The 15,874-nt window shown below is 43.3% G+C and overlaps 1 protein-coding gene across 2 annotated transcripts in view; it reads left to right on the top strand.

The window, feature by feature from the left end:
• The first annotated feature begins 296 nt into the window (after positions 1-296).
• The window catches only part of LOC117262840 (A-type voltage-gated potassium channel KCND2-like), a 51,082-nt gene continuing 35,504 nt past the window's right edge, over positions 297-15,874 (top strand). The window contains exons 1-2 of one of the 2 annotated variants that reach the window (XM_033635997.2): positions 297-819; positions 1,084-2,265. In XM_033635997.2, coding sequence (XP_033491888.1) covers positions 1,154-2,265 — 1,112 coding nt within the window. In that variant the 5' untranslated portion in view covers positions 297-819; positions 1,084-1,153. The remainder of the gene's footprint in view (positions 820-1,083; positions 2,266-15,874) is intronic. The other variant, XM_033635996.2, reaches the window with a different exon arrangement.

The following is a 15,874-nucleotide window of genomic DNA, read 5'->3' on the forward strand; positions in this document are numbered from 1 at the left end:
AAAAAAACTAATAAGCTCAAATATTGAAATCGATACATTTCTCCATGCGCGTGGCACCCTGCAGGAGTTTTAATAGGTAAAACAAACAACGACAACGCTCCTCAGACTGATTATTTTTATTCTCTGTGTTTGGGATTTTAAGAAAGAAAAAAGGAAATTAACTTCAGAGGACTTTGTGCATCAGAAAATACACCACCTTATTGAAGATATTTCATGATGTGTATGACATACAGTGTTGTATATTCGGGGTTAGTCGGATTGTGAGGGTTCACGTTGTGCAGCGGGAGCAAACACACAAACACAAGCGTTAACTTGAGGCTCTGGAGATGCCGCCTACTTGGACGACCATTACGCATTGATTAGTCGCCCCACAGTGAAGCAGCAGAGGCATTTCTGGGTGCAGATAGGACCACTCCTCTCTCTGCATATGATTTTCTCTCCTCTCTCCACAGTCGGGGCTCGGTGGTGAGGAGGGGGGAGGGTGGTCTTGCAGTCGACGAGAGGAACAGGAGTTTATTGAGGAGTAGCTGCAACGGGGAGGAAAAACGCATGCAACTGAGCGCCTTGCGGATGGAAAGAAGAGAGAGGGAGGACAAAAAAGGGGAAAGATCGCGCTCGGACGACTGACCACTCTGTGCCGAGAAACTGCTGCTCCAATTGTTTAACTTGTTGATGCGACGTTTATTCTACTGTTTTTCCTCTATCGTCTGGCTGCAGTGACAGATAGATGGGTGGCGGAATCGCGAGTATTCCCCTCCGAGGATAGGTATTTTATAAAAACTCACCGTGGATGCAGTTTAAAGAGCAGCCTTCCCTAAGGTGGGTGGTTTTCTTTTACTTTCAGTCCCTGCTTATTGATGGGTGACGTTTTCGAAATCCAATTCATATTCTGCCGCAAAGTAGGGCTTCCATAACTGAACAGTTACAATGAGGGGAAAAGGCTGGAGAGTGATACTCAACAGTGTTATGCGCAGTATCAGTATAAGTAGGCTAAATGTGTGTTTTCTTATCACATTGTGTTAAGCCTAGGTGCTCCAGCAGCCTAACCACCGAGTGTCTCTGTGTGTGCTGTTCTTCCTGCAGATGCAATTCATCTCTGAACCGTAGCACTGTGATAACCGGAGCGGGGTTGTATTAAACACTATAGACCAGCATGGCAGCAGGTGTAGCGGCATGGCTCCCGTTCGCCCGAGCGGCGGCCATAGGATGGATGCCCGTGGCGAGCACCCCGATGCCCATGCCTCCGCAGGAGAAGAAGAAAGGCCAGGACGGACTCATCATCCTCAACGTGAGTGGCACCAAGTTTCAGACGTGGCGAACCACTTTGGAGAGGTACCCGGACACTTTGCTGGGGAGCACGGAGCGAGACTTCTTTTTCCACGAGGAGACAAACGAGTACTTTTTCGACCGTGACCCTGACATCTTTAGACATATCCTCAATTTTTACCGCACGGGGAAACTACACTATCCGCGCCAAGAATGCATATCAGCGTACGACGAGGAGTTGGCTTTCTTCGGTATCATCCCCGAGATCATCGGGGACTGCTGTTATGAGGAGTACAAGGACCGGAGGCGCGAGAACGCAGAGAGGCTCCAAGACGACGAGGAGATGGACAGTAGCAATGACGTCACGCCGGTGAACCTGACGTCCCGGGAGTACCTGTGGCGGGCTTTTGAAAACCCTCACACCAGCACCTTAGCTCTGGTCTTCTACTATGTCACGGGCTTCTTCATTGCCATATCAGTGATGGCCAATGTGGTGGAGACGGTTCCGTGCGGGACTCTGCCCAACAGGTCAAAGGAGATGTCGTGTGGAGACCGTTACGCGCTGGCCTTCTTTTGTTTAGACACTGCGTGCGTCATGATCTTCACGGTCGAGTATCTCCTCCGCTTGATAGCAGCTCCCAGCCGGTACAAGTTCATGAAAAGTGTGATGAGCGTCATCGACGTGGTCGCCATCATGCCTTACTACATCGGCCTGGTCATGACCGACAATGACCAGGTGAGCGGCGCTTTCGTCACGCTCAGAGTCTTCCGGGTCTTTCGGATTTTCAAGTTCTCCCGGCACTCCGCGGGGCTGCGCATCCTGGGCTACACCTTGAAGAGCTGCGCCTCCGAGCTGGGCTTCCTACTATTCTCCCTCACCATGGCCATCATTATCTTTGCGACGGTCATGTTTTATGCAGAAAAAGGCTCCACAGCCAGCAAGTTCACCAGTATCCCCGCGGCGTTTTGGTACACCATTGTCACCATGACAACACTGGGGTAGGTGGCTGCATCAATAAGTCCATAAAGCTGTCTCAGATCACCATAAATCACACACTCGGACACCTCACTGCCTCTGTGAAACACCCACAGGACACCGCAACACCACACAACACAAGCAATTAATTGCTTAATTGTAATATTAATCAACTATCTTTTATTTCCTAATTCTTGAGGAGCAGTTAAATCAGCTTTAAGAGCCTAATTAGCGCAATTTCCCGGCCATTGTTTGGGCTAATTGACGCGCGGCCACAGGTGTGCATTTAGCGCGCATATTAACGGCCTCGAGCGCGGCTCAGCCAACATGAGCGCAGGAAACAGGCTGCTTTATGGAGGCTTTGTGTGCGCCATTCACTGCCTGTCAATGAGCCTGCACCTCACAGGCAGGCAGCCCTCATCCGGAGGTTAGGCCTCGTCCCTGCCTGTTTTCAAGGGGCTTTATTGGACGCGCTCTTGTGGAAAGGTTACCGCAGTGCACACAAACCATTGTGCTCAATCAACACACAGAGAAGAGGGCTTATTTATTTATTTATTTATTATCCTTTAAATTCCACGTTACAGAGAGCACAAAGAAAGAGCCTCCTAACTGGGCAAGATCCTGCATGCCGCATTCACAAGCCAAAGTGAGGCACAAGTGCAGAGATTGAATTAAAGGTAGTTTGAGAGATACACACACACACACACACACACACTACACACACCTTCCTCCTCCCTCTGCCTCTCACTCACGCTCCCAGCTCCTCCTCTCTTCCTTGAACGAGGTACAGTAAATATTTGAATGCTAATTTCATGCTCGTGAACAACGTCAGATCCTACTATGTGCTGATGTGGCATAAAATAATTAAAACGATTACATCAAATTAATTTGTATTGATGAGCGCACTCAGGCGCTCACATGCTGGCGTGGGGTTATTATTATTATCATTATTATTGTTATTTCCATTATTCACTCCGGCTCAGCAGCGTGGGGCGGTGCGCTTTCCAAGGTGCTGAAAAGTTGCTGTCACTGACTGACTGGCTGATATTTGGGGGTTTGTATCTGTTGAAATGAATAAAGTAAATGTGGCGTTTGAGTGCCTGCAGCGCGATTATTAAGTTATACAGTGGGAAATAATAATCGGACCCGTTTCTAATTTGTGTGTTAAAAATATCCCGGTGGTTCCTCTCTCTGCTGCTGCTGATGCTGCTGCTGCACGTATGAGGTTGAAGAGCCACTCAGCCAATGTTAGTCCTCACGCGCTGCTCTTCCCCGATGACACAGAAATGAGGTCCTGTTGAAATAATGTTGTCTTTTAATTTCAAAGTCATAACACCACAGATCAAACATTGCAAAACAAATTGCCACTGGCTGTGTGTGCTTGTGTGTGTGTGTTTAAGTGTGTGTGCTTGAGATGTGTCAGGCATAATTATGTGAATGTGGAGTTTAGATGCTGCAGGAATATTCATGCTTCATACAAACAAGCTGGGTTGTGTGCTTGACTTTTCATGTGTTTGATATGGATCCTTCTTGATCCTCATATCTGCACTGATGCAGGCACTCGGCACCTGGATACCCTTCAGCTATGCAGGCAACATATCTTCTTCTTATTCTAATTATTATTATTATTATTATTATTTATCGTCTCTACAGCAACCTGTCTCTGTCTGCCCTCGTACAGCAGGTGACACTGACTTAGTGGATCTCTGGTCTTCTTAATGGCATTCAAAGCTTCCCCTCCTGTGCTCACTCAATACCAGTCGAACCACCACTCACCCTCGAAATGACCAATGAGTGCATAATTAGTGATGTGCACGATCCGGTGATTGAAGCTGCCAGCTCAAACGTAATGCTGCATCGGCCACGCTTTCCATTCAGATTCAAAGCGCCAGATGAGAGATGAGTTGTGTAAGAGGGTTCATTATTTATCTTTGGGGAGCAACAAAGATATTGCTGCATTCAGCTTGGAATCCCCTTTGTGTTGCTTGAGATGGATTTAAAAAAGATGTTCTGCCGTGTGAGAACAAAAACCAAAATGTCCTTGGTAATGGGGACGTTTCTGTCACTCCATTGTGAACCATGACAGCCGGGCTGACAGATTTGCAACCTGAACTGGAGCCTTGCAGTGGTGCAAAATGCTGCATAGTGGACCACCGGTGGAGAGGCTGAATGCCCATCACTGAAAGACAAAGTTGGCTCCTTCTCATGATCAATCATTGTCCTGAGGTGTGCTTTTAAAAACACACACACCTTACAGTAGAGCTGGATTGGGGTTGTCTACTGAATACAGTGAAGTGAGGGGAATATCTGTTGCTGTACTCTCCTCCTGTAACCTTCAAATGCTTATCTGATCAGGGGAAATGAGGTTTTCTGACGGTTTGTTTCAAATCTCAGCGTGCAGAAAAATTGATCCGCATCTAACAAATAGTTATTTAACTCAGATATGAATGGGGTAGATTTTTCTTAGCGGGGGCGCCACTGGCTCTAACCAACATCTGAGGCATTTGATTTCCATCCTGATAGTCAATGATGCTCTCTCTGCATGGTATCATGATGCCTTTCCACTACATATATTTTCAATTTCCCTGACTCACACCCTGTGGAAGTAAAGACAGTGGCATGCGTTCTCTCCCCCGCTGATGGCCCATTGATTGTGCTTAAGCAGACGTGCAGACATTGGGAGAGCAGGGGCTCCTGTTCAGAGGCACTTGGCAGGCAGCCTGAATGAAAGGGAAGGGTGCCTGGAGACCAGCGGAGAATCAATAGCACTGTGCAGCTGCGTGTCACGCCTCTGTGTGTCTACTGCTCTGTGCCACCAAACACAGGACAAGACCCACTTATCCCTCCTTATTTATTGAGCCTAATCTCTGCGGCTGCGTTCGGATACCCAACAAAAAGGAATCTGCCTCTGTCACAATGCTCCTGCCAAGTTCCTCAAGAATTCAACGGCTGGCTGTAAAATATGAGATTTTTATCTGCCGTATTGTGTTTTGCAGCATCTTTGACAACTGCACTCTGGGCTGAGAGTATAATTTCTGTGATTTGATTTAGCGCGTCCATTTAAGGAAGCAACAGATTCCAATATATAGATAACATTCCACTTTGTTAGGCTGGAATCAGATGGTGCAGTGTTTTCTTGCTCTTGTTTTGTCTCGATGATCCACACAGTCAGGGTGAATTAGCTGCAGTGGGACTTTTTGGTGCTTCAGATCTTTTAAGTGATTTAAGGTGTAATGGAGTGCACTGCTGAGAGCAGCTGTGAAAACGGTGGAAGTCAAGCGCAACCCACAAGGGAAGAGGAGTGGGGAGGACAGGGTTTAGTGTGGCACAGAGGCATACACGTTCCCCTGGACACAAACAGACATTACCTCTGATGGATATCATGGCCCTTACCATCCGACACAAACATTTTTTTTTTCACACAAACACTCTTCTCCCAATCCTGATATCAATGCCCCCCCCTTCAACCACTGCCTCCGAACAATCCCGGGAGGAGTGATCATCCCAATTACTGACTTGTTGTGACATTTATTATGTGCATTGTCCTAAGGTGCAACAAACACGCCTGTACATTGTAGTCACTCAGCAGATGCAGAATTTATCACCATGTCGTTTGTCGGTGCTACAGCTCCACCCACCAAATACGACTGGAAAGGCCTGACAAGTGAGCCCTATAAACCTCTCAGGGTAGGATTTATAAGACAGAGGAGGCAAGGTTAACAGACACGAGGGTCACCGTCGGGCCCATAAACCACCACAAGTATAAGCATTATCATGCTTGCCAGTTTTGCCACCTCGACGCCATTGCAGTCAAAGCCCACAATGCAAAGAGTTAACTTAATGCTTCGATATGGTGCGGAGAAAAGCTTTTTGAAGTCCAAACCCTTCACTACATGTCAAATGTAATTGAAATGTACAGGAACAATCTGGAGGGCCTTTTACTGTATATCTGCACCCGTGAGATAACAAATGCATTCCTGATGATATAGCACTCGTGTGGTTGGATAAGTTACCATGCCGCTTGCAGCCAATGCAGAGGATTTTCACCCTCTCTTTTCTTTCTTTTTTTTTTTATCCATCTGACAGTCAGCGAGAACATTTGGTGTGTTTGATTATGTACCGCAATGGGTGCAATTTTTGTGTTCAGTAGAATACATTACACCACTTGGCATTGTGTATGTTATGCACATTATGAAAATCAGCAATCCATTATGAGCGATGTGATGTATTACTGTGTAAAGCAGAAGTGGCTGATGTGAGATGTGTAGGCTGCCATTAGCCTGTGGGCTCGCAGCGCCTCTCCAGGTGCTTTATTGGGGAGGAGAGGTGATGCTAATATGAGGCTGGTATAATGGTCCTGAAGTGACAGGTGACTTAATGAGGGGAACCTGGCACTGAAATGCGTTCTGTGCGAGCTCCTTTTCTGCCCATGCAAATGACTGCGAAATGGAGGAGTGAGAGCGAGGGGCGGGGAACAGGCAGCCTTCCTCAGAGGAGATTAAGATCATTGTAAAAGACAGAATCTGTGAAGTAGAAGAAAAAAAACAGCAGTGATGCTCTTTTCTTTCCTGCTAAATTGAAAATACGCAAGCCCCTGCATTTTCTTTATTCTCTTTGTTTTCATCAGACTGAAACAGTTTCACACTGGCAGCTAGAGATTTAAAAGGGTGTTATGGAGGTGTGAGTTGAATGATTGATTAACATTTTATAGGCATTCATATACTACAGATTTATTATATCATATTTATGGTTGGAAAGTTCAAAGACTTCCATTTGCACCTTAAATTACATTTTAATGACGGTGTATATATTTTCTATCGAATAATACAATGTCAGAGAGAAAATGTATTTGTGGTCAGTCAACCCTGAACTGAAAAACAGATTATGACCAGCTGGTAGGTTGATGTGAGGATACTGTGTGTGTGAACTGACTCTAAAAGCAGACATGCGTCACTGCGGATGGTCAGATTGATAAATAATCTATATGGCAAGGACAAAATGGCTGTCCCTCCATTTGATTCGATTTCTTTGACAACCCGTCTTCGAGGCAGCGCCAATAACACTCATTCCACGCGGGGGGTTTTCATTAATTCACTTTGAATGTGCTGCATTAAGCAGGGAAATAGACTAGCATGTTCTGCACTTGGGCCCTGGGTAACGTAGTGTGAGGACATAAAATATGGCATCAGTGTTTTTCCCACTGCTCAGCATTTTCCTCGTCTTCTTTGTATTGCAAGCAACGCCAAAGATTAATGGAATTTTCCAGAACAAGATTAAAGTTACTCTGAATGAATGCAACATCGTTGCATTAGGAAATATGGAGATATGTGAGAGAACACATCATCTCGATTTCATTGTTGTTAGAAAGTATTTGCTCTGCCTTGCTCCACTTCCATCCAATCTAACACCCCGGAAATGCTGGAACAGCTTGAGAGAATGAGTGAAATGGAGAAATATTGCCTATTATGTGTCTGTGTCCTATCTTGTGAGTTGATATGTTGTAAAAGATATCGGATGTAAAGTGCGCATCTTGACATCAGTGGATCAAATGGTGTGCGAATGATAAACCGCAGCCCAACAGCTATCTGCTCCTCTGCTACTGCATGGCTTATTTACATACTCAGCATTTACATACAGATGAAAATGGTTTGTGTGGTCATGGAGATTGGTATGCAGACACACATAATGCCTCCTCATCACTTTGTTGAGATGTACAACAGTATTCTAAGTGGATTACATTGTGCTTAGCATTAGATCTCTGCAATTATCATATCAGGATCGCCATAAATGTATTCTGCAAAAATATATTCACAAAAGATTTTCAGGATTGCGGAGCTCGTTATTCTAAACACGAATCCCTCATATTATTACAATTACTTTGCTTGACAAAGGTGCATACTATTTTAACTGCTTACAGAGGCCGTGTTGTGGTGGCTGACAGACGCACAGGGAGCGAGCAACACTGTGACATTTGGTTTCAGGCCAACACCAAGTAACACTAGGGCCAGAATCACCGATATCGATCTGAGAGGTTTCATTATTAAAGGCGGTAATGTAATATAAAGAAGGGGAGGACCATGTGTCGTGATTTATATCATCTTATCCTCATTAAAAAGCTACTTCTGAATATATTTCCATCAGTTTTTAATGGTAAATAACAGAACTGTGTACTGCGCAAGCTCTTCGAAACAGAGTTCATGCACTGGATGGGGGGGGGGGGTGGGGGGGGGGGGGGGGCTGCAGCCTATCCCAGTGACATTGGGCGAGAGATCAGGTTACACCCTGGACAGGTCACCAGACTATCACAGGGCTGACACATAGAGACAGACAACCATTCACACTCACATTTACACCTATGGGCAATTTAGAGTCACCGATTAACCTGCATGTCTTTTGATAGGTAATAAGAGTGTTCAATCTGTTTTCCTTTTGTGAATTGATCTTATCGATGCAAGCATTGATATATAAAAGAAGACTTAGTGTTGGTGGTCTCAGTCTCATAGGTATTGATTCACCCAACCATGCAGCGCAGTGCAACTTTAGAAAGCACAAGCAAATAAAGAAAATAGCAAGCAATGTTCATTTTGGATATACTGTGTAGGATTGTCCCAAAAAACAATGCTCATACACATGTACTCCCACTCAGTTATCACTCATGACCCACTAGAAGAGAGACTCGACCTCTACCTTTCTTCTTGTTTTCCTTCCTCGGGGTGTTTCTGGGCGTGTACGTCCACAACAAGTTGAAGATTCTCAGTCATCCCCGTCATGGTAATCTTAAGTGCTATCTCATAGGCAGCTGGACTTGCTTGAGTTTCTTGAAGACGTTTCACCTCTCATCCAAGAGGCTTCTTCAGTTCTCACGCAAGTCCAGTTGCCTACAATATAGCACTTAAGATCACCTCCACAACTTTCCGGTGAGGTCAGGGCTTTACAAAAAGGTGGCCACCGGGTGCCAGCAGACATCAAAGAGACATGCAAGTATAGTGAGAATCTAGGCTTGGCTTTTTATTTTACCTTTGCTGGTGAGCAAATCCTGCACAGTACACCAGAAATTTGCCATATATCTATCTTTCATTGCTATCAGTTTTTGGCGTCCCCTGGTAACGTCCATTGTGTTGTATATAACTTGCAGCATTTGGCTTTGTTTTTCTCTTTGTGGCACATTTCTTTATGTCACTAATGTGTCACGTTGGTGAATTAGTTTCTTGATTTGATTGTCTTTTGTTTGCAGCATCTTTTTTTCCATTCTTTACGCCGCCTACATGTTGTCAATATGGTGAAAGTCTGTTTCATTTGTTGTTGTTTTGCTTCCTGGAGTCGTGTTGTCACTGCTTATGGCCGAGAAATCCTTTAAGCCCACAACAGGTCATGTTTACACTACGCTGGTGTACAGATTCACAAACAAGATAAAAAGGATAGCATGTTGATTAGTGAGATGTAAAGGTGCTTGTAGTCAGATTCTGTCACCTTTGGACAGAGCCAGATGAGCTGTTTCTTTGTTTCCAGTCATAGTTGTCTCCTCAAACCAACCCTTAACCAGAGCATTGTCAAATCATAAAAGTGATTTCAGTAGTGGTTTGTAACAGCTTCAGAAGGCACAGAACAATTATGATGTCCTGCAGTTGCTTCTACTGTATGTGTTGTTCCAGAGGACACGGATAAGTAACCAGTGTTGTGCACGCTCACACTTCACAAGTGCCAACTCTAGGTTCACTTCACACTGATTAAACAAAGTAGTTCACGTTCGTAGTTCACAATTTGAATTTTAAACTTGTTTTTTTCAGACCTGGCAGGTCCAATTTGCACATAAATGTGAGATTTTTTCCTGTTGCATTCTGCACTGATTTGCTCAAAAAAGTCTTTCAAATATTCACATGAACTAGGTTCCAAATTGCCAGTTGCACCATGGCCATGTTGGTTTTGTGTTAAAGTCTGTTTCCCTCCTGTTAAAACTCCCTATGTGGTTAGGTAAAGGACAAGGTTTGGTTCAGATCTGGGTAGAAACACACATTGATGCTGAAACAGTCTTCACCACAGCACCGGCATACACACACTAGGTGAGTCTCATTCACTGTCCTTAGAAATAACCTTCACACTCATTAGTTGCAAACAGATTCAGCTCGCCAGAAACATGATCACCTTCCATGAATTTGCTCTTTTAAAGCACAACACTGTAAGCAACACATTTTATTGTTTAATTAAAAGGTTTTTACCTTTTTAAGTTTTTCCTTCCTGCTGTGAGGGTCCAAGGACAGAGGATTAAAGCTCTCTGATGCAAATTGTGATCTGTGATATTGGGCTTTATGAATAAAATTGAACTGAATTGAATTTAGAGCATTTGTGACATTTTAGCAGCGTATTAGTTAAAGATTCAGTTATTCAACAGTTTGGCTTTATTCTGTTAACACATTGTCTGGAGAGTATATGTGACAATTCATGGACATACTGTCATATTCTCAGAATACTTTAGTTGAACTTGAACTATTCACTCACTCAGTTTAAGTTCAGCTACATTATGCTAACAATATGTAGACAAAGTAAAAAAGCTGAATTGTTGAATCTCAACTAAAAAGCTGTTAAAATGTTACAAATACTCTATATTCAATTTACTTCTATTTATAAAGCCCAATATCACAAATCACAATTTTGCCTCAGAGGGCTTTACAGTATATGACATCCCTCTGTCTTTGGACCCTCACAGCAGATAAGGAAAAACTCCCCAAAACAAACCCTTTTAAATGTTGTGTGTACAGAACAGATCAACCTAATACATTTACAGTAGGCTAATCCATATTACAATCCATATTCATAAATGATATCCAAGTGATAACCTATCCATAGGCGGACTGTCCAAATGAAGTGTTAGCTTTGCTGACTCAACCAAATCAAATAATCTTATCTCCCAAAATGTTGAACTATTCCTTTAAAGGTCCAGTGTGTCAGATTTAGGTGGATTTAGTGGCACCCATCAGTGAGGACTGCAGATTGTAACCGGCTAAAACTTCTCCTGGTTAAAATTCCTTCTGTGTTCATCGTTCAGGAGGTTTTAACCGGGAGCTGAATTATCCGCAGAGGTCTCTTCCACTCCAAAACAAACGGACCAGGGGTCTCATTTATAAACATTGCTTACGCACAAAATGAGACCTGAAAGAGGCGTACGCCACTTCCCACGCGCAAGCTGTGATCTATAAAAACAGACTTGATGGGAGAAACTTTGACCCATGCTTACGAACCATTTAGAGAAGCGGAAGCCTGATTGTAGACATTGTCGAGTATTTTTTGGCACACACCATTTTTGGCTTTTGTCCATACATACATTTTTAGTATGGAGCCTACGCATTGTTTCATAAATGAGACCCCTGGTGATTAAAACCGGTAAAAACACTGAATGAAGCAGTTTCATCTTACATTTTGGCACACCATGGACTGGCAGCTCACCCAGCACCTACTAAAGTTCTCACCTATTTTCCCTGATAACGTAATGTGTGCTTACCTTGTTTATAATCCAGACATTCAGGAGGTTTTTTTTTTTTTACCATGAGCCAAATTATCTGCACAGGTCTCACCCAAACCTACAAACCCGATTTAAACTGGTAAAAATGCTTAATAAAGCAGTTTCACAGTAAAAAAAATAAATGATTCTTATTTTTTTTTAAGTGATTAAACACTAAAGAAAAAAATAATTATTACACTCTGGACAGATATCTGATAGTAAGGTTGCAGAAATGAAACTTCTCTCGCGTTTCAAGTATGTAGGAGCCAATGTGAAAACACGAATGATCCTATCTAGAGCCAGTGTTTGGTTTTGTTTGTTCAAGGCTACTTTAGAAAGACGTGATGGACTCCATGGAGGAGGATCCACTACATGTGTAGATATAAACAGCTCATTCCAAGGCAATGAAAACACAACAGTTCATAGTTTGTGCTGGTTACATACTGGAAAAAAACATATTTCTGAATATTATATACCATCTCTGCCAATAGCTGCCCCTCAATCCTACACACTGGACCTTAAAGCTGAAGTGCATTCAGCTCCCTCCCTCTTATTCTGAAAGGATCGTAACATTATTGTGAAGGTTATTCTGTGTTCCATTGTGTCAGTTAATACCCTTTCATTTCAGCTGAACCTTGCTTTCAATACATTTTTACATACTGTACAGCAGATATCCATTTTACAGGTTCAAGTTCAGCCACTGAAGTTTCCACGGACGGACATGCTGCAGTCTCTACCGCACGCTCGTTTAAATTTTTATGGTCAGGGTTTCACTGTAAGGTCAGAAAACTAATTATCAACTCAACATGGTGTCGAAACAACAGAGGAATGACTTGATATGAATAATTCCCACACGCTCACATTAGCATTGTGGGAGAAAAAAAAACACTGTAATAAATTGCAGAGTTAAACATATGCAAGTCAGTGGCCTTGCATTTGTTACTTCTGTGCAACACTTGAGCTAATCGGCACGCAAAGAACAGACTGCGGTTTGTTTTCACAGAGAGCTGTAACGTTTTTAATGTCTGCTATGCTTGTCTGAACATTACACTACTCCCTGCATTGGCATGTAATGAGCGCTGGTTGAGGGAGAAACAGTTGTTCTTTTATTTTTAGATGCCACTGTCACTATGGTAAACATTGAATGAGCATTTATTATGCTGCAGCTCCCAGACCAGATCCAGCCTTTGCCCTGCTCCTGACCTCGAAATCCATCCCTGCAGCACAGATGTAGGAACAAAAAGTTATGAGGAAGGTGATGATAGTCCCACCCGTCACTGTGAGGAGTGTGGGAGGGGTGAATTGCACTTTGCACCGATTTTTTTCTCCCCCTCTCAGGCGCATGGGACAGCATAGCAAACACAATATCTTGAAACGGTGCCAGCTTTTATAATGCCAGACTGCGAGTATCCCTCCCCCTGACATTTGTCTCTTTATCAAAAACGCCCCTCAGCCAACAAGCCAACATCTGTGATCAGCAGAGATTCGGAGATTATAGCTAACAGCAATCATCAGTCTGCTGTGTGAACGAAAAAGAATTCAAAGAGTGATGTAACTTGTGCTGGTCCGACACCTCATCTGAGGAGTGATAGGATTTCGCTGCAGATAAGGTTTTAAAAAGAAAGTTATGCTGTTTTTAAAGCCTCTCAGCAAAACATGAAGTCGGGTGAAATGAGAGAAATCCATTACCTTGACAGTTACCTCAGTTTTTAAAGTACCTACACTTAAATGCTCTGTAGCATACATTTATTCCACAGACACACTTTCTTTGTGTAATAGTGTGCAATGTTAACACCAGTTACTGTCTTGTATCCTGTGAGAGCGTTGAAATCAATATAGACTTTCATGTAGCAAAGACAAACAGAAGGCATCGCTTGTCATCAGTTTCAGAGAGAGCGGTGGAACTTTGATGCGAGCACATTAATTGAAATCTGGTTTACAGCCCATTCATAATACGTGAACGTGAGCAGCTTCACAGCAAAGTCATGAATATTGATTCGGCCTGTTTGTCAGCTTAAAGCTCTGTTTCGCTCTTGATGAACCGTCTCATTTTTTCGTCAGAGCCGAGGCATCTCGTGCCAGTTTTACAGCGCCAGGATGCCACAATAAAAGCTCCTCATGATCAATACTGATCCCACTTGAATGAGATCCAGTGCTCGCTGTAAAGGCAGAATATATACAGTAGATTTCTGTAAAGAGCACAAGTGCCGCCTCGAATGGAGCTGCCCATACTTGCCACTGTTAACCCAGTTTCATTGTCGAGTCTTTGCCACAGGCTCCATAGATTATTAGTTTCTGTATGCAGTATGAATGATAAGAGGCTATGTCCCATTTCAGTTAAGGTATAAAGAGCTTCCTCCTGTCTGCCTGGCAGGGAGGTCCTGCTGAGATGAGGGATGTCAGCCTGTCACCCTGACGCATGGCAGCTGTTTCCTGCCTGCCCCAGCTTCTATAAATAGCTAAATATATCACCTAATGTAGGCCATTTGGTCAAACAGAAACTAAACAGGGCATGTGCTCCGGGGCTATATTTTTCTCCTTCACCTCAAACTAATTTCTCATGTACAGGTGTGCCTTAATATTTTCCTCATCTTTAACTGTCTTCATGCGGTCTCAGATGGATGGATGATACGTTAAGTGGCGATCATATGGCGCCATTATTTTATGTCAAGTTCAGACCTTCAGACACCTTTAGCCGATCACCTCTGCTGATCCAGTGCAAGTTCAATAGATTTGCATGCCTCCGTGCTGGCTAGTCGTGGCTAGAGGCATTATGTTTCAGGGTTGTACGTCCTTCCATGTGTTCGTGTGGTCATACATTATTCATCCGTCCATACATACACGTACATATGTACATTCCATTCTCTCGAGAACGCGATATCTCAAGAACACCTTGACGGTGTTCACTTGGACCCTAGAATGAACTTTTTAGAGCTATTTCTAGCAAGTCCTAGTTTCCTGTTATTTGATTGATTGATTTTTATTTCAATCAGGAGAGACTCGTTTTTCATAGTAAAAAGAATATTTATTAGCATGTGCACATACAAATGAAAAATGTGTAAAGTCTTTAGCGATTAGACCCCATAGAAATGGTGTGATTTAAGGAGGGTGATGAATCCATAGTCAAATGAGAACCTCCTCAGGGTCTAGACGCTGGTGGTGGTAGAAGTGGTGAAGATGAGATGAGAAGAAGATGGACAAGTGCCGATGATCTGGATGAGTAGACGAATGAACCTTTATTTGAGCTCGTCCTGGACTCCTGGATACGATGGCTGGAGGTTAACGGGGTGGAGGAGGGCGCAACAGTTCTGCCTAAAATGATCCTGATTGGCTGATAGAGATCATGGCAAAGTTTGATTGGATAACTAAATGATCATGATTATGGTTTCATGATCAACGAGCCAGAAGAAATTATCGTAGATAGAGGTCATCTCACTGAAAAGTACATTTCTTATGTCTTCATATACAGGACGTCATGGCTGGAGGCATTGTGCTTTAGGGCTGTACGCCTTTCCATTTGTTCATATAGTCGTACGTTATTCGTCAGTCCATACGTACGTACATATGTTCCATTCTCGTGAATGCAATCTCTCAATAACACCTTGAGAGTGTTCACTTGGACTCTAGAATGAACTTGTTAGAGCCATTTCTAGCAAGTCCTAGTTTCCTGTAATTTCTTGAGTCACTCTAATGCGCCACCTGACCTGGCATATTGGGAACCTTTAATTGAAGGCAGGTGTGGTGAAGTTAGTGTGCAGTATGGAAACGCCACTTTAATCTTAGTTTTTTATTGTTTGATGAAGTCGTTTGATACCCCATTGATCTGAACTTTGTTTTTGTGAAGGCCTGTTTGTTTGGGGAATGTTTGTTTGGGGATTTTTGTTTTCATTTTTTAAAAATGCAGTAGTCAAGACAATCAGTTTGTAGCGTCGTCTTGCAACTCTCCATACGTCCTGCAAATTAGTCAGCTCTTAAACCAACCGAAGCACCTGGATCATGAAACAGGGAGTAAAACTCAACCAAAACAGTGAGCTCTTCATATCTTCCATTATGGTGTCTATGGGCAGCTATTTTTAAACTTAGTTGGAAGACACAATAGAGCTGATAAGATTTTAGTGGTCAGAGGTCAAGGTCAC

This window comes from Epinephelus lanceolatus, chromosome 5 (assembly GCF_041903045.1).
Source record: "Epinephelus lanceolatus isolate andai-2023 chromosome 5, ASM4190304v1, whole genome shotgun sequence".
Lineage (NCBI taxonomy): Eukaryota > Metazoa > Chordata > Actinopteri > Perciformes > Serranidae > Epinephelus > Epinephelus lanceolatus.